The sequence below is a fragment of the Arvicanthis niloticus genome, chromosome 2 (assembly GCF_011762505.2).
Source record: "Arvicanthis niloticus isolate mArvNil1 chromosome 2, mArvNil1.pat.X, whole genome shotgun sequence".
NCBI lineage: Eukaryota > Metazoa > Chordata > Mammalia > Rodentia > Muridae > Arvicanthis > Arvicanthis niloticus.
In genome coordinates, this window is record NC_047659.1 from 96,673,196 (window position 1) to 96,698,469 (window position 25,274).

General features: G+C 42.9%; 1 protein-coding gene across 8 annotated transcripts in view; it reads right to left on the reverse strand.

Moving 5' to 3' along the window:
- Cep152 (centrosomal protein 152) overlaps positions 1–24,293 on the reverse strand; it is a 58,182-nt gene extending 33,889 nt beyond the window's left edge. For 3 of the 8 annotated variants that reach the window (XM_076929678.1, XM_076929675.1, XM_076929673.1), the window contains exons 1-12: positions 24,040–24,293; positions 20,212–20,305; positions 19,260–19,363; positions 18,972–19,044; positions 18,638–18,862; positions 17,350–17,515; positions 14,027–14,170; positions 12,862–13,001; positions 10,893–11,093; positions 6,252–6,399; positions 4,612–4,703; positions 3,552–3,712 (exon numbers count right to left, since the gene is read on the reverse strand). In XM_076929678.1, the coding sequence (XP_076785793.1) occupies positions 3,552–3,712; positions 4,612–4,703; positions 6,252–6,399; positions 10,893–11,093; positions 12,862–13,001; positions 14,027–14,170; positions 17,350–17,515; positions 18,638–18,862; positions 18,972–19,044; positions 19,260–19,363; positions 20,212–20,298 (1,541 nt within the window). In that variant the 5' untranslated portion in view covers positions 20,299–20,305; positions 24,040–24,293. Of the gene's footprint in view, positions 1–3,551; positions 3,713–4,611; positions 4,704–6,251; positions 6,400–10,892; positions 11,094–12,861; positions 13,002–14,026; positions 14,171–17,349; positions 17,516–18,637; positions 18,863–18,971; positions 19,045–19,259; positions 19,364–19,462; positions 19,575–20,211; positions 20,306–24,039 lie in introns of those variants that run through there. The other 5 variants (XM_076929676.1, XM_076929674.1, XM_034496932.2 and 2 more) reach the window with 5 other exon arrangements.
- Between the last annotated feature and the right edge of the window lie 981 nt (positions 24,294–25,274).

Genomic DNA, 25,274 nt, shown 5'->3' on the forward strand with positions numbered 1-25,274 from the left:
ATATACATACATAAATATATATACACATAAATGTAGTCTATGTGTATGTTTACATATATAAATCCTCACCTATTTAAATCATCCCCATTTTTACAGAAATAGAAATTGTAACTGTAACAGATAGAGCTATGTAAGAAACAAAATACCTACGAAGTATTCCGCTATAGGATGTGGCAGGCCGTGAGCATTCAGTTTAGTCAGTTAGCAAACGCCCTCCCTAATTCCTCTTCTGACTGAACACAAGCCACTGGAATAACATTCTGTACTCTTAGAGAAAGCCAAGTCAGAGGGCAGAGAAAGTGCTTGGCAATAATTTCTCTCCTTCTTTGACAGGAAAAAAAGACAGAGTGGTCACCACGCTGCCCAAGGATCACAGCACCCTACAGAGATCGTTTTCCTAAAACCCAAATAAACTATAGTCCCGTATGAAGCCTGCTGAGAAGACCAAAGGAAAAAGGCATTCCACTTGTTAAATGTTTATTATTTGAGCTTAGCAGCCAACTATAATAGTGGAGAGAGGAAGCTGTCTGTAAGCTGTGTACAGATTTAGCTACTCTAATTCCATTAATGTAGACTAGAACACTGAGGCTAAACCAGTTTACTAGGTAGCAGCCTGAGGGTGTAGTAGTTGCTGGTAAAAGCTGGGAGCCACTGATACCTGGGTCAGTGATATGAAAGCAGCTCAAGTCAAGAAAACAGTAAACCACACCAGGAAACTTTGCTTCATTTCCATCAACAAATCAGTTCACTCAAAAAACAAAAATTTCTTCTTTCCTACGTCCTATAAAATTGATATGAGAATGCTTCTCAAAAATAAATGATCAACTATTAACACTGGCGAGTGAGAGGATTCTAAGCTATGTGTGTCCTCTAGATGCTGCATTTATCGGATGGCTTGTCCAGAGCTCTCAGCGACTAGTGAGAGCCCCAGCTCCCAGCTGGGCGGCTCAGTCATTCTGTGGAGTAATGAGATGCCTCTAGTCTAGTAGGAACAGGAACGGTACTTTAGAATTGCTACATTGTGGCTGTGAATGCTATATAAAGAAAAAATGACCACAGTAGCCAGGCATAGGGGTACATCCAATAATCCTAGTGCTTGGGAGTCCAGGACAAGATTGTGCAATTGAGGCCAACCTGGAATACACAGCAATATCTTACCACAAGGAAAAAGCCGAACCCCAAAAAGATACAATGGATACGATGAAGTGTGTCTATTGAAAGAGATCGACATGGACATATTCATCACTCCTTCCAAAGCCACCCACAGTACTAAACTAAACTAAAATAGCTGGAGAAAAAAAAAACAGGTTTTAGTGAACTATATATCTTAAATCTTCAACATAAGAGAAATAAAAATAATGAAGTTTAAAGTAAAAAGGCTTGACCGTCATGTAAATGTGAACAAAGAGAAAAATAGGCTAGGCCTAGAGAGTTTTGAGTTCAAGTCCCAATGGCACCAGTGACTACCTGAGCCAAGTGGTTCATCTCTCTATGCTTCAGTAAAGCCAAGATCTGTCACAAGACTGAGGACCAAAATGCTTTAAAAAGTATGTGTTAAATTCAAAGTGGATTAACGTAAAATCTGATTAATGGCATAGACAATCACCTATAAAACGAGAGAAATAGCTATCATTTTTCTAGTACTTAGAAAGTACTAGGACATATTCCAGGAGACTCACATTCATTATCTATTTTAATTATCTCGTAAGTTCCAAGAGAGAGCAAGCCTGATGAAAGCACAAACAAACAAACAAACAAGCTCCGAGAAAGTTAAGACACGGATGCAAGGCCAGGTGCCAAGCACTGAGAGGCAAAGCTCTGGCCAGCAGTTGGTATCTGAAGCCAGTGTGTGCTCTTTCACTAGACAGTGTGTGCTCTGAGAAGGCATGTGGCAGTGACAAAAAATGAAGCGTTCCCAACCAAGTGTGTTTTCAAATAGCCACATGGAACTTTAAATCATAGGTTCCTAGGCATAAAAACAACAAAAAATACATTTTTTCTTTTTTTGCATTCACCAATCATAGTGGAAGCTATGTGGATGTTCAACATCACGTGGTTGGGTTAAAATACTCACACTGAGAGCCACTTTGTCATTGCCTGGCCTTCCATACTTCTCTCTCAGCTAAGGCTGAGCTGACAGGAGTCCCCTCTATTTCATCTCAGCCACAGTGGCCTCCATTTATCAACCAGGTAATTATGGGATGGAAAGAAACCTGGGTTAAAATGGCCTGAGGCTCACTCCCAGCGAAACCACTCAGTCTAGCTCACTCCCTTCCTCCTGGCTTTCTTGCAGGCATAGCTGTTATCTGTGGCAACAGGAACCCCAGGAGGCAGACACTCAGGCAAATGAAGCCTCACTGAGCTGGATAATAGCAGCTTCCTTTGCACGATCATCTCATGGCTTTAGATTCCAACCAATAAAGCTCACCTTACTGCTCTAACCTGTAATGGCAGTGTTAACACAGACTTCTCAAAGTTGCATATGCAAGGTACCTATTTTTAACCCACAAGGCTAACATTAAAAATAGCCACTCACCTCAATGGTTCAAACACATATATAGTCTGTATATGTGTGTGTCGGGAGAGGGGTGGAGGTGGAATATGTGTGTGGTGTGTATGCTTATGTATACAGGTGTGCCCACACACTTGTACATGGATGGAATATGTGTGTGATGTGTATACACGTATGTATATAGGTGTGTGCCCACACTTGTGCATGGGTGGAATGTGTGTGGTATGTACACATGTATGAATACAGGTATGTGCCCACACTTGAACATGGATGAAATATGAGTGGTGTGTACAGGTATATGTATACACCTGTGCAACGGCCCACACTTGTGCATGGTGCAATCTGTGTGTGGTGTGTACATGTGTATGTATACAGGTGTGCACCCACACTTGTGCATCAAGTGCCCTCTTCTGGCACTCTCCACTTCAGCCCTGGAAGCAAGGCATCTTACTGAGCCTGGAGCTAGGCTGGTGACCAGCAATCCTTAGCTATCCTCCTGTCTCAACTTCCCACAGTGCTGGGAGTATAAGTGCATGCAGCCATGCCTACCTTTTTAATGTAGGTGCTGGGGATTTGAACTCCGGTCCTTATGCCTATACAGCAACTTCTCTTCCCCACTGAGCCACCTCCCTAGCCCCATAATCTGTATATTTTAATTACAAAGCTCCTACTTAGATTTCTGTAACCGGCACCTATCTGCATAATGAGGGCTACAAGCATAGTATTAATACTTTATAATGAGGGCTACAAGCATAGTATTAATACTTTATAATGAGGGCTACAAGCATAGTATTAAGACTTTATAATGAGGGCTACAAGCATAGTATTAATACTTTATAATGAGGGCTACAAGCATAGTATTAAGACTTCAGACTTCTGTTAATTTGGATTTAGGCATTTATATTTCATTAAGAATTTCTAAAACACACTGTCCCCTAATTGAGGTCTTTATCATAAGCCTGGTGCCACCAATGTCCCACACCTCCATCACCAGCTTTAGTGACATGAACTCATCTGTGGTAAACTATTCACACGGTACCTGTTAGTTTGGGGTTGTTTCCAATTGACTTTTCTAATGCCCAGGTCCACACATGATTCAGTGAGCTCTACACTCAGGTCTCCTGAGTCACCTGGAAGGACTCCGAGTTCTGCAGCAGATTCATAGAGAGAAATCTCATCTTTAAGTTCTGTTAATTCCTCCTAGAAGAAAATATCAAAAGTAACTTTCACTGGTTTTCTGAATAACAAAATCAGTCATTCTATGTTTCAAACCTCATTCTGATGATCAGTAAGAATGCAGAAAAGCCTCTTGAAATACATTCTTAACATTCATTCTAAATAACTTCATAAAGATCAGTTCCTGCTGTATTTTCAAATGAATATATTTTCAAATGGATGAGGAAGCAAAGGCAGGCGGTTCTTTCTGTGGCTCTCTTATTTACAAAACCCCCTTAACTGAGATGCCTCTGGTGTTCCGGCCTCACTATAGAAGAAGACAAAACAGATAGCTCAGCCAGGAGCACGCTATGCGATACCTGCCAAAGGCATTCTATGCTCTGCCTGCAGGAGTGTGCGATGCTCTGCCTGCAGGGGTGTGCGATGCTCTGCCTGCAGGGGTGTGCGATGCTCTGCCTGCAGGGGTGTGCGATGCTCTGCCTGCAGGGGTGTGCTATGCTGAGTGTGCGATGCTCTGCCTGCAGGATCAACAGGCAGAGCACCTCCTTCAGTGGAAGCAACACTAGAACTCCTCTCCAGGACCTTAATTACCTTTCAGGGAAATTAAAGTGGCAGAGGATCTGTGAGAAACAGAGCCCAATTAAATATGCTCCATACCTGTAGAGACCCTGGTCTCCAGGATACATCTGCAGAGCCAGGAGAGACCAGGGACAGACTGGAAGGAGGAGGCAGAGGCCTGGCTCTGCAGTTCATTAGAACTGGGCTGGAACACCTAGGTCTAACTAACAGTGGTATCAGTGAGGTCCTGAAAACCTTCCCTGGATGGTCTGAAGATGGTCTAAGCCACTTTACCACAGAGAAACCTAAGGTTCAAAAAAGGTGTGATAGCATTGCCTGGGTCTCTTCTGAGAGACAATACGTACTTGCAAAGCCTTACTCATGCTCTCACTTAGGATGTGGGCCTTCTGTGCTTGCTGCAACTGTAGCTGAAGCTGAGCCACCTCCTGCACGGAGCCTGTAAGAAAGACAGAGGCTATGTAACTGAAAGGAGGCACATGCCTACAGAACGGAGAGCCACCAAGGTTTGAGATGGAGTCTGCTTTATTGTTATGATTTTAGGGCCATACGAATAGGTAGCCATGGGAGACATCAAAGACCCATGTGCCTGAAATTCATTCCTCCAGGAGCTCAAGGCCTTGGACTCTGTAAGCCCTATTGACACTGCTGCATCTACAGACCACAGCAGCCCAGGAGTCATCTAGTGGGGACATAAGGTTCCAGTCACAGAGGCCAAGAAAGCCCCACCCTACCATTACTGTCCTGCAATTAAACTGTATCTTGCTGTCTTGTAAATTGCTTTTATTTCCAATATGCCCATTTCACATATAAAACTACTACTCTTTGAAAGATTTGTATTAAGTGTGTGTGTGTGTAAGAGAGAGAGAGAGAGAGAGAGAGAGTTTGTTAGGTCCGCTGGGGCTAGACCTTCAGTTGTGAGCTCCATGGGTGCTGTGAACCAAACTCTAGTCTTCCGCAATAGCAGGAAGTGTTCCTCACCTCTGAACTACCTCTGCATCCCCAACACACTCATATGTGAAATGTACTAGTAAAGACTCTAGTTCAAAGGGTGGTTTGAGGGTGTCTGTAAATGAAAACAGGCCTCTCCAAAACAGCTAAGGGAAGCAATCACAGTTCAAAGCCTAGACAAGGAAAAGACTCACCAAGTCATGGCAAGGGGGAAAGAGGCTACAGGGAAGCAGGGCTAGAGAGCCTAAAGGGAATAGGGTCCAAATCTGGTCCCTCGGCAGAGCACACACAGCCTTCAATTTTAGTGCTTTCACTGTGATTAAATCACACTCCCATACCCTGTTCCAACTGTCTGATTAGCTCGTATGCCAAAAGTGACTTGTATGTGTATTAGTTAATAAAAAACCACTGGCTGATTTGGCAACCAGAAATGAGGTTAACTTTTATCTAACAGGCAAATACAATGAGCTCTCATAGAAAAAGGTGGCTGAAGACAGAATTTCTGCATTTTTGGAAGCAGAGCACCGCCTGGTGTGTGGGTTCCTTCCCTTTCCCCTGTGGGAAACAGTTTCAGGCACCATAGCACAGGTTTCCCAGAGAAGCGCTGGTGATGTTTATTTGAAACGTTACACTAGCCAGTAGTCCAGATTACATAACAGAAATGAACTGCACCTTTAATATGAACTGCATATATTATAATCCTCCCTAAAATAAACTGATCACTAGTGGACTTTTCTGTCTCTTCTGGCTTTTTTAGACCTCAGGGATCTGGGCTGGTGAGATGGCTCCAGGGTAAAAGCATTTGCGGTGCAAGCTGGTCGGGGTGGGTGGCAAGACACCCTGAGTGTGAGCTACAGAACTCAGGTCAAAAGAAGAACCAGCTATGGAAGTTGTCCTCTAGTGTCTACACGTGAAGCATGACATGCACATGCAAGCTCACACCCCCTCACACATGACGATAAAGTAAAGCTGTAGTTCAGGGATCCAGCTACATGTGTTTCACAGTAGCCCTGCAGATACCCCACAAGACACGCACCTGACTGCAGCAGGTGGGCACACTGCTTCTGACTGTCCTCTAGACTCCTTGTCAGCCTATTAATGAGCTCAGTCTTCTCTAATCTGATTGCCTCTTGGCTCCGTTCCAGTTGCTGTACGTGATCCTTCAAACGCGTACAAATACTTTCCTAAACAGAAGAAAAGTTGGCAACTCATTTCACGATCAGTTTTAGTAGAAATTAAAACCGTCAGATGTAAAAGCATCACCTGGTAGTATGATCTCTTTCTCAGGTTAACCTGTGCACAGGATGGGAAAAGAACATGTGTGACCTGAGAGGGAGGCCCAGCTAACAAAGGACACCTGTAAGATACTGTTATTCTAAAACCAGAGTTTACTCATGCCAAAGGAAATATAGTACAGTCCTGCTTGCATTTTATGCTGCATTAACATATATATACAAATGTAGGCAAAACACTTTGAGTCATGGAATCCGAATCCTCAGACAAGGAAACAGATGAACACATGGAAACTCTATTCTGAGCAGCCAAGGGCTCATTCTGTCCAGGGCAGCCAAAACTAATCTTACCACGCCTCTGGGTTTCTTTTAAATCTAAATAATCTGTTTCTCCCATATTCCTTCTTCTACTGTTACACATCTTATTTCTGTCTGAAGGCATCCCTGCAATATGTTACACATAACAAGCATTATAATACTTGAAAAATTATTGACAAAAAGACATGGTAACTGTTGAGTGTGACAACAGGAGGATATATAAACAATACACAATATGGGACAAGGATCAGTATCCCCTACATATAGGCATGGAGAGAGACTGTGTATACAGCAAACTTTTCTCGAATAAGAAAACATATTTGGAGATAAAGAGCCATGGGAGTTTGAAGCCCAGGTAAAAGAAACTATCACTGTACCAGTCATTGCTTCTCACCTAACAGCTGCTCAGGCTGACTGTCAATCAAAGCATGGAAGAGGCAGAAGAACAGTGAGAGGCCCTAAGCAAACCAGTAGCAAGAGCTCCGAAGTGAGAGCAAATGGGCCTTTGGTACCAGATTCCCTTCCATGGCCTGAACCTCAATAGTGCTCTCAGCATGAATAAATACAGTGATGCCCCAAATGTAAATAATACAGGAATGTCTTTGTACAAATGAAAGGGCTCTGAAGGCTCTTGCTTTGCTTTAAAACTCCTGGGAATTTTGTATTCTATGTCATAATGCAGCTGTGTTTGCTTTAAATTTTTCTACCAGATTTTTAGCAAAATGAAGCTTCTGGAAAGCAGTGCCTGTTTATTTAGCACTGCAAAGTTCTTGGCATGCTGCGGCTGTTTCCCAGGCTGTTTCCTAACATGGCTGCTGCATGATGATCTAATAGGAATGCACACAGATGCCTGTCACGAGGGGATGGCAAGACACTCAGCTCACGTTCTAGAGGTCACGACAGTTTCGAGTTGTTACAATATGTTGTATATACAGCCTTTTCTACATAGAAAGACCTGATGTTTAAGGAAAACACTGGGTTTATAATAGGCTATAACCATGTATTTTTCAAATTGCACTAGGTACACAGACCTTCAAAAATATCAGCTGTGTCAGACTGTTGCACCTCCCATTACATGCAATTAAGCAGTCTCTGTGCTGAACTCTTGTCTTTCAAAATACAACTAGCAACCATTCATGATTTAAAAGAAAAATACGCCTTATAAACTTTGAGTCTAGTATTCTTAACAGGAAAACCTGAAACTTTCCCACAAGGGTAAGGACCAGGGAAGCGATGCCCTTCCTTGCCTTTGAGCATCGTGCTGGAAGTTCTCACCAATGCACTGTGGTAAGAAAGGAAAATAAAGAGACAGTAAAGCTGTCCATGAATGCTATCATCTGCCACACAGAACACCAGGAGGAAAACCACTAACTAGTGGACAATTGCAGGCGCTACAAGAGAAGCTACTACAGAATATCACTGTCTCCCAAGGGGGGAAATCATGCTCCTGTACAGCAAGTTTGATCACAAGTTTACAAAGGGGATACCATAAAAAGCACTCCCGGGTGGACACTCCAGAGTATGGGGATAAGTCACAGTAAATATAGCTCATGGCTTGAAACCTGAAGCACACATTGGGCACAGAGCCAAGATTCCATTCTACTGTTGGTCTAAGTCCCTCTCCTGAAGTGTTGATGGCAGGCATGGGAACAGATAGAGAAGCCAGAGGCACACTTTGATCATTACCTGTCCTGCAATGGCCAAAGGAAGGGAACTGTTGCACTAGAGCAGTCAGCACCAGGGGTTGTCCTGAGAGCTGCTGTGGGCTTTGCCAGCATTTGTACCAACCATTCCTACAAGAAAGGCCTCCAAACCCACTGGTAACTCCTCCCACCCCATCCCAGTGAGATCATGTCAAGTCAGCGGAGGCAAAGCTCTTCAAACACCCCACAGGAGCTGACAGACTCCACCTTCCTAAACTGGCTAAGGACCACCGACGGCTGTGTAATATCACCGTGCTAACCAAAAGTAATATGAATAAATAAACATTTTAAAAAATAAAATAACTGGCTGGGCAGTGGTGGCACACGCCTTTAATCCCAGCACTTGGGAGGCAGAGGCAGGCGGATTTCTGAGTTTGAGGCCAGCCTGGTCTACAGAGTGAGTTCCAGGATAGCCAGGGCTGCACAGAGAAACCCTGTCTCAAAAAAACAAAAACAAAAAAAAATAAAATAACTGGCTTCTAACTATAAAGAAGGTCAATAAAGTATATAGGCTTTAGATCTGCTTAATTTCAGTGTGTGATGTCTTTTTAAGTTTATTTTAAGATTAAATAAATAGAAACTCCTTAGACAATTGGGAGAAAAAGTAAAATAGCAATAACCCGCACCCCCAATCTGGTTGTGTTTCTATACAGCAGACTCTTCAGTTGGGCATGCCTTTACCTTTTCCCACCCTTGGAATCCTCCATTATCACCAAATTCACAATATTTTCTATGTATAAGAAAAACATTAACAAATTGAATAAAACACATAAATAAACTGGGGATGAGTTGGAAGAATACTAGCCTGCCTGACATGCACCAAACCCAAGGCATATACCAGCACCAAATAACTGGAACACGGTGGTGCATGTCCATAACCCCGGCGCTCGGAAAGCAAAGGCAGGAAGATCAGAAGTTCAAAGTCACCATTGGCTACACAGCAAGTTTGAGGACAGCTTGAGCTACATGAGACTTGAGTCATAAGTAAAATAAAATATATAAAATATATAACATAAAATAAAAACAAATAACAGAATAAAATGTTACACAATTACTCTGCCTTCGTGGGTCTACTGAACACGGGAAAAGGCAGAGTTGGCCACGCAAATCAGAGATGGCAACCCAAATCAGAGTGTATCTTGGGAGGTCTGACACACCCTGGTGTCTTAGTTTCTTCATTCTATCTCTTAGGCTAAATTAGTTCTTAAATTACATCCTGAAACTATATCCATTCAACCTAGGACTCTGGACACAAGTAACCTGCCGCTTGATGCAGAGCCTTCAATACTGACTCCTTCTTAGACACAATGCAAAAGTCAACTGTGCAATATGCTCAAACAGTGTATCTGGATGGGACTGTCTTTTCTATTTTATACACTACACAGACTGAGTGTGTGGCCCGAGAAACATTTCACTTTTGGGAAATTTGAAAACACATACTGTTATGTTAGGGATGACACTCAAGATTAAATATGAAATTTACTTAATGTTATTATTGTCTTAGTTAGGATTACTATTGCTGTAACATGACCAAAAGCACCTCGAGGAGGAAAGGGTTTATTTGGCTAAGACTTCAACATCACTGTTTGTCATCAAAGGAAGTCAAGACAGGAACTCAAGCAGGGAGGCACTTGAAGGCAGGAGCGGACACAAAGGCCACAGAGGGGTGCTACTTACTGGCTTGCTCCTCATGGCATGCTTATAGAACCCAGGACCACCAGCCCAGGGGTAACGCCACCCGCAATGGGCTGGGTCCTCCTGCATCAATCACTAATTTAAAAAATGTGCTACAAGCCCCCCTAGCCCACCTTATGGAAGCATTTTCTCAATTGAGGCTCCCTCTTCTCAAGTGACTCTAGCTTATTGTGTTGACATGAAAACTAGCCAGGACATGTATATACATAATACACTTAGTCCAAAGATTTTTCTTACATAATACTGTCTGCAAGAGTTCTGGTATGCAAATTCCTATGGCCAGCCATTAGAATACTGGATTCCAGATATCCAGCTTCTATTCTCAAAGGAACCATTTCTCAACACTCCTTACTGAGAGCCGGAAGCTCAGACATCTACAAAAGGTCAAGCTCCCAGGTCAAGCTTAGGTTCTGGCCAGTGCCAGTATACCCATTCCTCTCAGTTGGCATCTGCTCGATGACAATAAGGACAGTATATTTTCTATAAAATAAAAAATATAGTCATATAGCACTGAGAGGTCTGAGAAGGAACCAGTGGACCTTACAAGAAAAGTATCCAAAACAGGGTTAGAGACACACTCATGATTAAAACAAAAATCAATTTTTTAGCAGGGAGAGTAAAGGCTCAGATACAATTTTATACCTATCATTACCAAAAAAATTTCTACCTTGGGGACCACAAAATATCCAACTTTACTCAACTGACAGTTGCTCATTAGAAATCACCGACCTGTTCCTGAAGGGCCATTACAGTAGTGTCTAAATTCTTCTGCAAGGACGACACCTGCTCTTCGTACTTCTGTGTGAGGCCTGCAACAATGCTCTCATGCTGCTCTCTGGCTCGCTGAAGTGACTCAGAATGATGGAGCTCCGCCAGTTGCTGTTTCAAGCTTTCCAAGGTAATCTCGGTTGTTCTGAGCTTCTTGGTGAGCTAAGCAAACACACACAGGGTACCATGCTGACAGCATGCTCTGCTCCTCGACACTCTCCCAGTTGCTATTCTCAAGCCCTCGGTTGCTGGAACAGTTACTCACTGACAAGCTAGGTTGCACAGTTCCGTGCTGAGGGAGACTGAGGATTCTGAAGAGCAAGGTGGCACTGGGGCAATGTTAGCCCTGACATGGTTTGCATCATTCTGTGAGCAAAGTGAGGGGCAACCAATTGTAGGGTCACAGAAAAATGTGTTGCTCCTTCAAATTCTGCGAATCCAAGAATGGTCACTTACTAAATAAAACATTTTTGGTTTTCTTTTTTTGAGACAGGACCCCACTGTCTGCCAGGGCTGGCTTCAAGTTCCCAGGTGCAAGAGATAACCTTGCCTCAGTCCTCTGACTAGCTACAAGTACAGGCACCTGCCACAGCTCGGCACTAAGAGTCCTAAAACACAGCTGGTACTGTGGGTAAAATAATCACCCGCAGATGGTTTCCCGGTGCCCCAAATCTGCAATTATGTAAGCTTCACAGCAAAAACTAAAGTTGCAGATGGGATTAAAGCTGCTAACCATATAACCTTAAATTAATGAGACTCTGAAGGGAACTATTTGGTTCAAGATCTTTCTGCTCTCAGAACTTGTCAATAACTGACTTCATACTCTTGGGCAAATAACTGCCCTTGAAGACCTGCATGACACATGTCTAAAATGGTAAAGCATAGTGTCTTTCCAATCAGAATTCCAATTAGGTTTTTATTTTATAAAACATTATACTTTGATGTGCAAAATCTAAAGAAAAAATGAGGGGAGGAGGATTAAAAAAAATTTGAATAGGGACAACCCTTGTTTGCCCATTTTAAAATACACCATAAATACATCATGACAAATTTCATACAGGACCAGAAGAATATGTAAGAAGAATACATATATACAAGTTAAGTTAATTTTAAGCAACACTCAGCACATACTGGCCACCAACTATAAGTCAAATAGTGGCCTAGATGGCAGAGCTACAAGCATGAGACTAGCCCAACGGCATCGTCTAGGAACTCTTTGACTGTTATGAGAGTGTTGGCAGTAAAAAGCGGGAAGCGGAGCTCGTTAGTCAAATGGCAGTGGCTCTGGAACAGGCACTCCCAAGGAGAGGCATACAAAACTAGGACAGGAGGAAAAAGATGACCATGGATGGACGGTCACCTTGTCCTGCAGTAAACCACGTCCTGCAAAGCCTTTAAGTAAGAGAATAACAAAATTACCACCATATTCTGGAAGGATGATTTGGATGGCCATAAGAGAATTTGCAGAAAGGGTAAAGCTAGAGTAGTTGAGACTTTAGAGTCTCAACTAGGGTTTAGCATAAACCCCAGAAAGGATGGAAATGCAGGAAATGCAGGAAATGCAGGCGTCAACTGGGGAGAGCTGCCATCTCTTCCTGGCACCCACAGTTGACCCCAGGTGAGGGACAGGACATCTAGGTTACAAAGTTCTTCTCAATTTGGTCTTATATAAAGTATATTTAATTTTTTATTTAATTATTTAATCTGTGAATGTTTTGCCTACATGTATGTCTATGCTCCACATGTGCCTGGTGCCTACAGAGACCAGAAGAGGGCAAGCAATCCCCTGAGATTGTACAGACTGTAACCAGCCTCTGTGTGGGTGCTGAGAATTGAACCCTGGTCCTCTGAAGAGCAGCCAGTGCTCTTAACCATTGAGCCACGGCTCCAGCCCCAAACTAAAGTTTTGATGAATGAAGATGAAGCTTACCTTCTCTTCACTGACTCTGAATGCTTCTATCTGGGTTTCCAGTGCTTTTATCTGTGCTTCAAGCTGTAGCTCCCTCTCCTTTCCATTCTGAAAGAGCTTCTGGGATTCCCGAAGGCTGAGGGCCAAGCCATCCTTCTCATCTGGAGCATGAGAGATATTTACATAAATGCTGTCCCTGTTGTGAGATCATAATTGTCACAACCTCTATGAGATCTATATTGAGTGAAATTCAACTCAAAGTTTTAGTTGCTTTAGAAAAAAAGAAAAACCAAAGAATTTATTTTAAAAATATTTGATGCCAAAAATAAATTAAAGAACCAGAGCCACAGCCTGTAAATCCTTATTGTAACCTTTCCTGGCAAAAAATCCCCAGTACTTCTGCATCTATTCACTTAAAAAGCTCCTCAGATACAAGCTTGTGTCAATCTAAAAGGTGTCCTAGAGCAGGTCATAGCTGTACACACACACCAGTGATCCCAGTACTCAGAGGTTGAGGCAGGATCACTGGGCCACACAGTAAGACCCTTACTCTCAAAACAAGGTACCTAGGACTAATCACCTCTTCACATACTTGAAAGGAAGTCTTGAATTTCTCAGTCCTTGGTCCCTCCCAAATACTTCATCAATTCATCTCTCCCCAAAGATCTTTGACTATTACAGAAAGAGCTTTTGCTTCACCATCAATTCAATTTGAAATGAACTGGAATCCAGTCATAAAATTATTCTACAAATGGACACTCAACACCAACTAAAGCTACAGCACAGAATAAACAGCCAGGACCTGATGAACTTCCTCCATTTAATTACACAGAGATGGGGTCCCTAACTAATGCTGAATTTCAAACAAAACATGTCACCTATGAGTGGACTACTTTATCAAGGTAATGATGCAAAGTCCACAGCTGTTAGGGCAGAGAGCTGTCAGCACAGTGGACAGTGCCCACTCCCTCACTGATTCTCATACCTAGGAAGAGGAGGGAAATGGAAGAAAAGGAGAAAAGAAAATTGTCTCCAAACACCAGGCACAGAAGTCTGGGCTTAGCATCTGCTCTGACCCATGAGCTCTCTGCCCAGGAAATGAGGGCACTGGAAGTGAAAAGCACAGGAAGCTAACACAGAATGAAGAGTCTTCCAGACACCAACTGCCCAGCCCTTGTCACCTCACCTTGGACCATCAGCAGCTGGTGGTTCAGATACCGAATCTGGCGTTCACTGTCATTCAGCTTTCCAACCAAGCTGTCCAGCTGTCTGTCCTTCGCTTTGTTAAGAACCTGGAGTTGAATAATATGCATATTTTCTGCAGAGTCTGCTTTGGAATTAGAGACAATTATTAGATAAAGACAAACTAAGATCTGTGATAAGCTAGGGTAGAGTATTTCAAGCTTTTTAAACAACTTGGTAGAATATCATGAAACCAATTCTGTGGATTGTGACTGGCATCCTTTCCAATATGAAGACAGATTATCCAAAATGTATCAGAGAGCCTCGTGTAGCGAGGACACATACTTTGTAAAGCTTTGGTTCCATTTACGTCAAGCACTACACTGCAGGACACACTACATGCTTTACCGCCAGGACAGGCAGAATGTCTCTGGGTTAAACCCTGACTCACTATCTAAATGTGCACAACCAACACACAGCTGCAACAGAGCAATGAGACATCGCCAAACAAGGGGCTAAACAAGTGTGGAACCTGCTCTCACTACCTGAAGGGATACTGCCAGATATCCCTGACAAAAGGGTCTCTTTAGCAGAAGGTTAATACATTCTTTTATGTTTATATTGGCACAAAATGGCATATTAATTAACCAATAAAGAGAGGAGTGAACTCTGACACCTTCTTCAGAAACAAAGTCATTGTAGAGAACACTCATATCAGAGGAGAAAGCCAAATGACAGGCATTGGAGGAGTAACATCTCAACTCCATAACTATACGACTCATTCGGCTAATGCTTCTGTAAGCTAACATCAATAAATACATATAGAAAATTTTAAATACTTATTAACAAGGCAATTTGTACTCTTTTCCAATTTGTACTCTTTTCCAAATAAAAAAAAAAAAAAAGACAAAAAACAAACTGTAAGGCCAGGCATGGTGGTGCATGCCTTTAATCCCAGCACTCAGGGAGAAAGCAGGTGTCTGAGTTCAAGGTCATCCTGGTCTACATAGCAAGTTCCAAACCAAGGCTTTATACTGAGACCTGGTCTTTAAATAAATGAAAAAGAAAAATATCTGAACATTAAAAGCACTGCTCTGCCTTACAGAAGGGGACATAAACTGTCTCAAAGCTTCATCGCACCAAATCCACTCCTCTGGTTTAACTTTAAACTTTATTATTTAAAAAAAAAAAAATTACACTGAAAAAGTCATATACTAAAACTAACCATACCCAAAGTCTTTACATTTCAATAAACTTCTAAACAGTTAGTAGTCATTCAAAACAGAAGCTATAGAACATTGGATTTTACAGTTTACTATCAAATATATTTTATGTACTTATCTACCATCAAAAACAAAGAGTCCAAGACAGTTAGGGGCAGTGCTGAGTTCATGCCTTCCTTCGGGGCTCACACTCATTACCTACAGCCAGTCTTTCCTTTTCCCCAGCATTAGCCTTCTTGTTCTTTCTTCACGTTTACATACTTGTTTACATGTATGCCTATAGTGCACATATGCCATACATTACCTATATGCCTAGGTTCCCGTATGAGGGAGAACAGGCATGTTTTTCTTCATGAGGCTGTGTGGCCTTGACTGAACTCATTCTTTAACTGCTATTGCTGGAAAGTTGGGCACTACTATCAGTTATTTAATTAACTTTTAAATGTCAACTTTAAAAAGATGTATAATCAATCACCTTAGGAATAAATTAACTTGGTAAAATACAGGTTTTTAGGAACAGTAATGAAAGACACAAAGCATGTGACTCCAGGGACCTGAAGGAGCAGATCCAGAGTGACTGTGTGAGCACCTTCACTGCACTCCACCCACTCCTCCATGCTGGTTCTACTTCCTCACTGCCTCAAATGCAGACAAGCCTCTTCCAGTTCCTGTTGATGTTTCAAGGCACAGGAGCTCTGGTATTCCTACAGCTGTCCTGTGGCCCAAACAAGCTTACAGCAACACAGTGTCCAACGAAGGAGTCCAGTGTTCTCTCTGGCCTAGCCCAGGTGTCCCACAGTATTTAGGACAGCTTATCCAATCACTCTAGAGTCACACTGGTGCTTCAACACTTAGAATAATTCACAGTTAATTTAATTCACCAAGAACATGGGGATAAAAGCTTCTGTCTACAAAAACACTAAGGATAGTCACTGTATTATTATTTTAAAAAAAATTACAATGAAAAAGTTATATACTAAAACTAACCAGACCCAAAGTCTTTATATTTCAATAAACTTCTAAACAGTTAGTAGTCATTCAAAACAGAAGCTATAGAACATTGGAGAGTGAGTATACTCTGTGTACTCAGGCTGACCTTGAGTGCTCCCACTATGTACTCAGGCTGACCTTGAGTGTTCCCACTATGTACTCAGGCTGATCTGGAGTACTTCCACTGTGTACTCAGGCTGACCTGGAGTACTCCCACTGTGTACTCAGGCTGACCTTGAGTGCTCCCACTATGTACTCAGGCTGACCTGGAGTGCTCCCACTGTGTTCTCAGGCTGACCTTGAGTGCTCCCACTATGTACTCAGGCTGACCTGGAGTGCTCCCACTGTGTACTCAGGCTGACCTGGAGTGCTTCCACTATGTACTCAGGCTGACCTTGAGTGCTCCCACTGTGTACTCAGGCTGACCTTGAGTGCTCCCACTATGTACTCAGGCTGACCTTGAGTGCTCCCACTGTGTACTCAGGCTGACCTGGAGTGCTTCCACTATGTACTCAGGCTGACCTTGAGTGCTTCCACTATATACTCAGGCTGACCTGGAGTGCTCCCACTATGTACTCAGGCTGACCTGGAGTGCTTCCACTATGTACTCAGGCTGACCTGGAGTGCTCCCACTATGTACTCAGGCTGACCTTGAGTGCTCCCACTGTGTACTCAGGCTGATCTTAACTGGTGTCAGATTCTCCTGCCTCTCCTCCTAAGAGCTAGGACGATATAGGTAAACTACTTTAGAGCTCAATATGATATTTTGAAATAAACATCCAAGAGCTTATTAGTTTGCTCATAAATACCTTGATATATACCTTTAAAATAGAAAACAGGGGCTTTTTGGAAGTTACTTTAAAAATATTAATTCTTAAAAGTATATACAAATATTTATTAAATGTTCAAAATTCCCCAATTATCTTAACAACAACAAAAAAATAATAATAATATAGCTGGGTGTAGCAACACATGCCTCTAGTCCTCATAATTGGGAGGTTGGAGCAGGAGGATTGTCATGAGTGTGAGGCCACCCTGAACAACACAGCAAGGCACTAGCTCAAAACAAAACAGCAGGAATGGCCAAATGAATAAATATAAACAGAACACCTACTTTCATTAGCTCCTAAAAATTGCTGCTGCAAGCCTTCAAACATGTCACTTCCTGCTAGCTCCTGAGCTGGTGAACTACTCTTCTGCACAGAAGCGTGGTAAGGTTTATAGACAGCTTTACATGGCTCCAAAGCTTGACAGTTGGGTCCTTGAGATAAACCAAACTGCTATTAAAAGATGACAAAAACAACAATTAAGATTTGGTCTTTTCTTCCAAAATAATCTTACTAAACACTTCCCTCTACCTTCCAAGTGCTGGGGTTACACATGTGCACCACCACTCCTGGTTCCATGACACTGGGGATTGCTCCCAGAGCCACATGGGTGCCAGGCAAGCATTCTACCTACTGGCTTACATCCCCTGCTCACGACCAACTTCTCAGAGACATTTTTTGCTCAAAAATAGTACACACTACATTGAACACTATGAATTGTTTCACGGTCCTTTAGAGCACACAGTGGAGTCAATTTCAAAAATAAAAAAAAACCTTAGAAATTGCAATAAGATTGTATATAAGTATCGTATTACAAATGATCAAGATAATGTTACCACCTTGGGAACATAAAACAGGCACATGCTCAATAAATGAGAACATCTGATACTATCGTATGTATAATAAATTCTATTGTTTTTCAGTGAATAACACTCTCCAAAGAAAAAGAGAAAATAACCACCTTTTAATGGACCAATTAATAATAATAATGCCATTGAGAGATACAAAATAGCTGTTGGGAAAATGAAGCACTGCTTGCCATTGAGAAATTCTAAGGCATACTGTCTCCTGATGCCTTTTTGGAACTCCTCAGTCAGTGCACTGCATTCCCAGAACAGTCACCCCGCTCACAGCTCTGACACCATAGGGTGCAGGAACGGCACCTGAGGTGTTAGACTTAAATTCATTATGAAACTGGTGAACATGGAAATGAAAGAACTGTGATCTACATGAAATCACTGCTACAAGAAACTGTATGGTTCTCAGGGAAGCAGGCCCACAGAAGCCAGAAGCAACAGTCAGTGAGGAGCTACTCCCTGACAGACCTAACCTTCAGTGTTGAAATAATTACTTCCAAAAAGCTTCCATTTTAAACACTTGGTTTAGCATCACAATTGCATTAAATTATAAACAAAAAAACAGCCTAGCTGATTTAGTGTGAACCTGAGTGAGTAGATTTGGAAAAACAGTTATTAAATCATTTTTTACTGCATTCATATACTTCCTTAAACACACAAACAACATGGACATACACGCACACATACAAATTCTTCAAAGTAAAAACTCTTACAATACCTGAAAATTGTCCCTCTGAGGATCTGAAAACGTAAGTGCGCTGGCTGCCTGCTTCTGACCTCCGGTGTATGGCCTAAAGTCTTCAGGAAGGCGGTACAAATCTGCCTGTTCCCGTTTACCTGGAGGGCTATAGCCACTTCCGCCTTCATCCCCGCCTTCTCCAGGATGGTACACAAGATGCTGGTCTTCAGTTTTACTTCGATTTTCTTCCCAGCCATTGTCACACTGTTCTCCAAAATATAAGTCCAGTACAGTCCCATCAGTCAGCTAGAGTAAAACAAAGCCCTAAGATCTATCCAACCACATCAGCACCGTGGTCACAACAGACACTTACATCCACACTGTGAGACTTGGGCAGTATGTCCCGCTCAATCCACTTCCTTTCCAGATGCTCAGAAGGATGCAGGCTTGAGAAAAATCAATAATTTAGACCTAGACTCTATCATATTTGGCCAGAAATAACACAAAGAAACCCAAGATTCTAGCACTTGTTTTTCCCTCGACCTTAACCTGAAAGTTACAGAAATCATTCTGAAGTTTAAGTTTAAGTTATTATCAGCAGAGACTCAAGGGAAAGTTTATGGAGTATAAGATACAAGAAGAAGTGGCTCCAGGTCCTTACTTGCCCGCTATGCCGTCCACACTGCAGTCAGAACCCTGGCTCTCAGGAGTGGAGAGCTCATCATCCAGCATGTCGTGAGGGAGGTCTGTGAGTAGCTGCTGCAACTGAGTAAGGAAAGCCACATCAATATCCGACTGAAACACAAGACACCACCCAAGCTGCCCTGAAGCCAATGAGTGGATGGACACAAAGAGATTTCTTACGCCTCTTAGTGAGTTTCTTAAACTGCACATGCATCGTGTCCATAATTTCATTTGAAGAAAGGGGAAAGCATGACACCAAGATTATGATTAACAGCAGCCTTTACTTTTTCTACAGGGTGTCCAGTTTGTATGCGCACACATCACAACTGAAAAGCTTCTTTATGGGAGCACGGCCAACCGTAAATCATGGTATTTATCCATGCTGTCAGGTCCCACAGAGCAGACCTGCCTCTCAGGATCCCACTTCACCAGTGATTAGACCTTGGGGGAGTGGCGATCGACATCCCACAGGACATCCGAGTTGCCAATGCACTCTGCCCAGGTGGTGGGAACAGCAGCAGCAGCATATGTCCAGGGAACCCTCACGCTCTGGTAGAGCACCCGAGAGCCTCTAGGGAGTGAACAATTAGAGGCAATCATCTAAGCCCCACAGGCAATGAAACGATATGTGATACACTGCTCTTAGAAAATGCAAAGGCATACAGTGAAACTAACCAAACAAGGCTAATTTCAACATCTATATGCAGGATAACAGGAATGCTGGGAAATGGGAAGACGGGTTCCCCAGAACCCACATATCCGTCTTTCCAGCCCCGATTCCCAACTACTTAAAAGTCCAGTATCAACCAGGTTATAAGTTTTTTTTGTTGAAGTTTAATGAATTATAAACTCCAAAATGACACAAGACGATATAATTTTGATCAGCTGTTGAGCACCGGGCTTGGGAGATTTTTTTCCAAGCAACTCACCTCTTTCTCCCTTTCATAGTCTTCTTTGTCAAATTCTTCATCTTCATTTTGTGTCTGCAGTGCTACACTGCCAAATTCCAATGACATGGTCCTCCTGGGAAGAATTGGGACTCATGAAAAAAGCAGCCATATGACAGCAATTCATAGCAAAGAAAAAATGCAAACAGTCAAAAAAACAGTAGCCAGGGTCCCCAAGTGACTGAAAGGTATTTACAACAGTAAGCTGTCTGCAAACAAAAATTTAAAACACCAACAAACTTGAAAGGATATAAAAACCTTAAGGAATAGCTCAGGTGAATCCTCAAGCTTATGCATAGGGCACAGTGAGGGTCCTATAGAGTCTGCTCCATGCTCTGAAGTCCACACATACAAATTTCATGCTTCCCAAAAGGGTACTCCTTGATCCTGAGCTAAAGACTGTCACCCAAATACTGTTCATACACCAAAAAGCTTAGAGTTCCATGACTCCCTCTTTAGCAATCAGGGGATGGCAAAATACTACAGGGCAGAAGAGAAGGTTATGGATCACGCCACCATGAGGCTCTGAGTCTAAACGCTCCCAGGGTCACAACTACTAACCCTGGACGGGCTTTTGATTATTTAAATTATACACAGGGATGCTGATATTCTGCCTATGTTCCTAAAGTCCAAAATATCAAATGATTCTGAAAAAAGAAGAAGAAAAGGGAGGAAGAAGAGGAAGAAGAAAAGGAAGAGGGGAAGGGGGAGGGGAAGGGGGAAGGGAGAGGGGAGGAGAAGGAGGAAGAAGAAGAAAAAGAGAAGAAAGAGGGGGAGGGAAAGGGAGGGGGGAGGAGGAAAAGGAGGAAGAGGAGGAGGAGGAGGAGGAGAAAGAAGAGAAGGGGGTATGTAGCCTGGCTAACACTGTTCTTCAATCCAGGCCCCTCACACCTGGGCAATGTCCTTTGCGTGTGGTCTGAGCCACAGCTCATTCACTACAATTTCCAGGCTGTAAAATGTCATTAAACTGAGTCACATAAGAAGTGTAAGGACCCCAGCAACATAAATGTATTTTACCATAAAGCATATAATTCCCTTTTGTTAACAGTTGTGAACTACATCACAAACTTTGTAACCATTAGCCCTGTGTATACACACACACACACACACACGAATACAGACATACACACTTTAGCAGATCTAAGACACCTGGCCTTATGGTGCCTGCATGGCTGTAGTCCCATTTGTACACCAAGAAAAAGAAACCAACTATGAAACAACACTGCTATTAAAATACTGTTTTATAGCAGTTAAAATGTGAATAGAAGATGTGTTGTCTTAACCAGTCATGTCATGAAACACATGCACACTCACTGCGGACTGGAAGCTTTGCCTCTCTTCGGTGCCCGCTGGAACTCTTGTGCATAGATCATCAGATAATGGTGAGAATATGACAGGCTAAGACTGCTGTAAGGTGAGGAGGAAACACTACTCTCATATCTTGGGGTTTAGTTCATAGCTCCAAGTGGACATCACACCTACAGAGTCCCAGACGATGGAAACAGGGATACACTTTAACCTATCTGCCTAAAGATACAGGACAAAGTTGAACCAAAGGTATCCATCCTCCAGACAAAGATCCTTCCAGGGACTAGAGAGTTGGCTCAGTGGTCAAGAGCACAGCGGACAAAGATTCAATTCCCAGTCTGATGGCAGCTCACAACCATCTGTAACTTCAGTTCCAGGAGACAGGAGGCCCATTTCTGTCCTCCACAGGCACCAGGCATGCAAGTGGTGCACAGATAAACTTACAGCCAAAAGACCCATGCATACAAAAAATACATTTTTAAAACTGTTTCAAGCAAAAGACATCAGCCATAAAGCAAATAGTACATACCACAGAACATATTTACAAAGCCAAGAGATAAAATTACAAAATTGTAAAACTACTTACAAATCACTTAAGAAATAGTATCAGTAAACATTTTTTTTCCAAGAAAATGACAATGTAAGGTAAGAAAATAGCATTAAAAATCCTTTTTAGAAAGAAATATAAATGTTCAATGAATATTATTAGAGGCTGAGCTCACCAGGCTCAGGAGATGGCTCAGTGCAAGCAGCCAAGCAAGTTTGAAGACCTGAGTTGAAATCTTCAAAATCCACATTAAGACCAGACAAAGAGCCTATAGACCTAAGGAAAGCTTTTACAGGAGAGCGGCTGTCTGGAACATCATGGGGCCAGCTAGCATGCTCTAAACACTAGAACAGCAACAGATAACTGTCTCAAACAAGGTGGAAACCGAGGACTGACACCAGAAGTTGCCCTCTGACCTCTACAATATGGTATGACCCCTGTATATATTCATACATTCAAATATCATGTACAAACACACAGACACACACAAAGTGGTTAAGTCCATGAAGAATTTAGGAAGTGTAATATAAATAACAACGTGCTACTTCAACTACTACATTGAAAATGGTAACATTTAACACTATGTTTTTTGTGGTTTAATAAATTGCTGGTGAAATATGAGCTGATAAATCATCATGAAAACAATCAATAGCAATGAACATTTGCCATCGCAAAACTGTATCTTGGTTAATATGGCAAAATTATGCATTATAGGAACAATAACCTATTCCTATGTTTGACCAGAGAGCTGACCACTTTAAAAAAAATAAACCAAGGTATCTACATAGATAGTGTGCTTTCAAAATACAGCTCCCTGGTTAATATTTTTATTCTAGCCAGGAAACTTTTCCTAGCCCCATTACAAGAATATAAAAAGCACATCTGTCTTCTCTTACACTCAGATCAGACAGGCCTCTGACCCAGCTTGTCAATAGTTGTCTGACAATACTTGTCAGTATTGTCCCTGGTAGTTTTCTGGTCATCCCCCTCCACCTCCTCACAAAAAGGGATAGATATCTCCACAATCTTGCTTCTGTAAGTAAACTTGAGTGTACATTTCCCTTTCCAAAAAGATTTACCATCATCATCAATAATGAGTGAATATATCCATTGGGTCACAGGCCTTAGGATCCCCTGGAGCCAGAGTCACAGGTAGTTGTGGTGCAATTTGTCTTGCAATTTGGGTGCAAGAAATGAACTCACATTCTCTTGCAAGAGCAGTGACAAGCTCTTAACCATTGAAACACCTCCCCCACCGCAGTAGAGAGGATCTTTAGACAAATCTTTTTTTTTATTTGTTTACATTCCAAATTATTTGTTTTGTTTGTTCACATCCCAAAGGATGTAATATGGCAATAAACAATTAAGAACCGAAGCTCCTTATTCAAAACCTGCTCTCTGGCAGCTGTGCAATCTTAACTGCTTCCGGTTCTTTGGTAATGAAACGGTAAAAACAGGTAGGTGTGGGAAACCTTACAACTCCCGGATAAGGACTCCGCCCTCCTCTAGATGCCTGCTCCATCCAAAGTCCATGCTGTGCACGTCCAGAGTGCACGGCTTATTATCCTTTGCTTGTGGCTTCAAACTTCAGCCTTTATTTACATGAAAACAATCACGAATTGTGAAACCACGAAGTGAGATTCAGCTTAAATCACACTTAAGTTCATGACTATAAGATGGACTAACTGTAAGTGCCCTGGAAATTAGAAAACTGCACGCACTAGCTTACACGCTAACTACTCTCACAGAATGGTAACAGCCAGAATGCTACAGGCTGTTTTAGACACTTTCCAGGTCCTGTTCCGATTACAAAGAGTATGGAGGGTGGGAGCAATGACAATCTCTTGAGGTCGGTAGTACCGATAGCAGCATGGACAAACCAAGGTGAGCAGAGGACCGTAATCCCAAAACACAGGAAGCCCCCTGGACTGGGTGTACTCACGCAGCGCCCTTACCAAAGAGCTGGGCCCGGCGTTCAGGAACCACGGGCGCGCACAGGTCTGCCGGTGGGACGCCCGGGCCGAGGACCGAGCAGGGAACCAGTGCACACAGCCCCGGTGCAGGAGACTCGAAGGCCGGTCCCGATCCCGCAGCCGCCCGCCCGGCCGTGAGACTGCAGTCACCTCCAGCAACCCGCTGGCTGTCCCGACTTCCCTGGCCGCGAGCACCTTCCCGGTACACCGTAGCCCGCGAACCCCGCCGCTCGACGAGCAGCCGCCTCCTCCAATCGCCGCCGCGGCTCTATGGGCTTGCCGGCTGGGCGGAGCTACGGGGAGGAAAACCCGCCTCTTACAAGGTCGGTTGAGAAGTCGCCCGCAGTTGCGAGAGCGCGGCTGTTCGAAGAGGGCGCCAGTGGCGGCGGGAAACTTCCCGGAGCCTCCATTGGGAAAGTCTTGAGCCAATCACAAAAGCTTCCTAGAGGACTACGGTTGCCTAGATACGGCGAGTGTTTGCCCTCCCAGAGATTAGCAAGGACATTCCCCTTTCCCCTTACACTTCTAAGTTTCTTCCATTGGCCCTTTCTGCTCTCTGAAGCGTCACTGCCAGCCTTCGTAATTGTTAAATTTGGCATCATCTTTAGACTTGACTGGTTAAGATTTGTGTTTCTCTACTGATAAAACCGAAAGTGCTCCCAGGTGCCTCTTCCCTAAAACTCGAATTTCCGCGGATGTTCCTGGATATTAGCCTGTAGTTAAATCCCATTATATCTCGAACTTGGAGATCGCAAACACATTGGATAAATCTCATTTTTGCTTTCCACTTTTAATGTGTGTCTCTTGATTGGCTTGTTGAGGGTGGCTGGACCGGGCATGCTACACACCCGAGTTTTGTAACAATTACTGTCTCTGGCTTCTTTGGTAAGAAGGGTTCTAGTGAATGCCAAGAACTTGGTGGCTTAGATTCCCACATCTTTTTGCATCTTTCCCATGTGTACCATGTGGAGTAAAATATTTGTCCAAGGCTCTTCCAAATCTGGCTGTTTGTTCTGCCACCTGCATCCCATCCTTGTAATGGGAACATTGACTCTCAGCTAGGGGTCTGGTACAGAATGAGACCTTGAGTCAGAGAAACAGAACAGTCACAAGGCTGGACTACCAATCTTCCGGGATGGCTCCTGTTCCCACACACACACCCCACCACCCTGACTCCCCGTGCTGCTTTTCACGTCGATTGTCCCACCTCTCTCTCA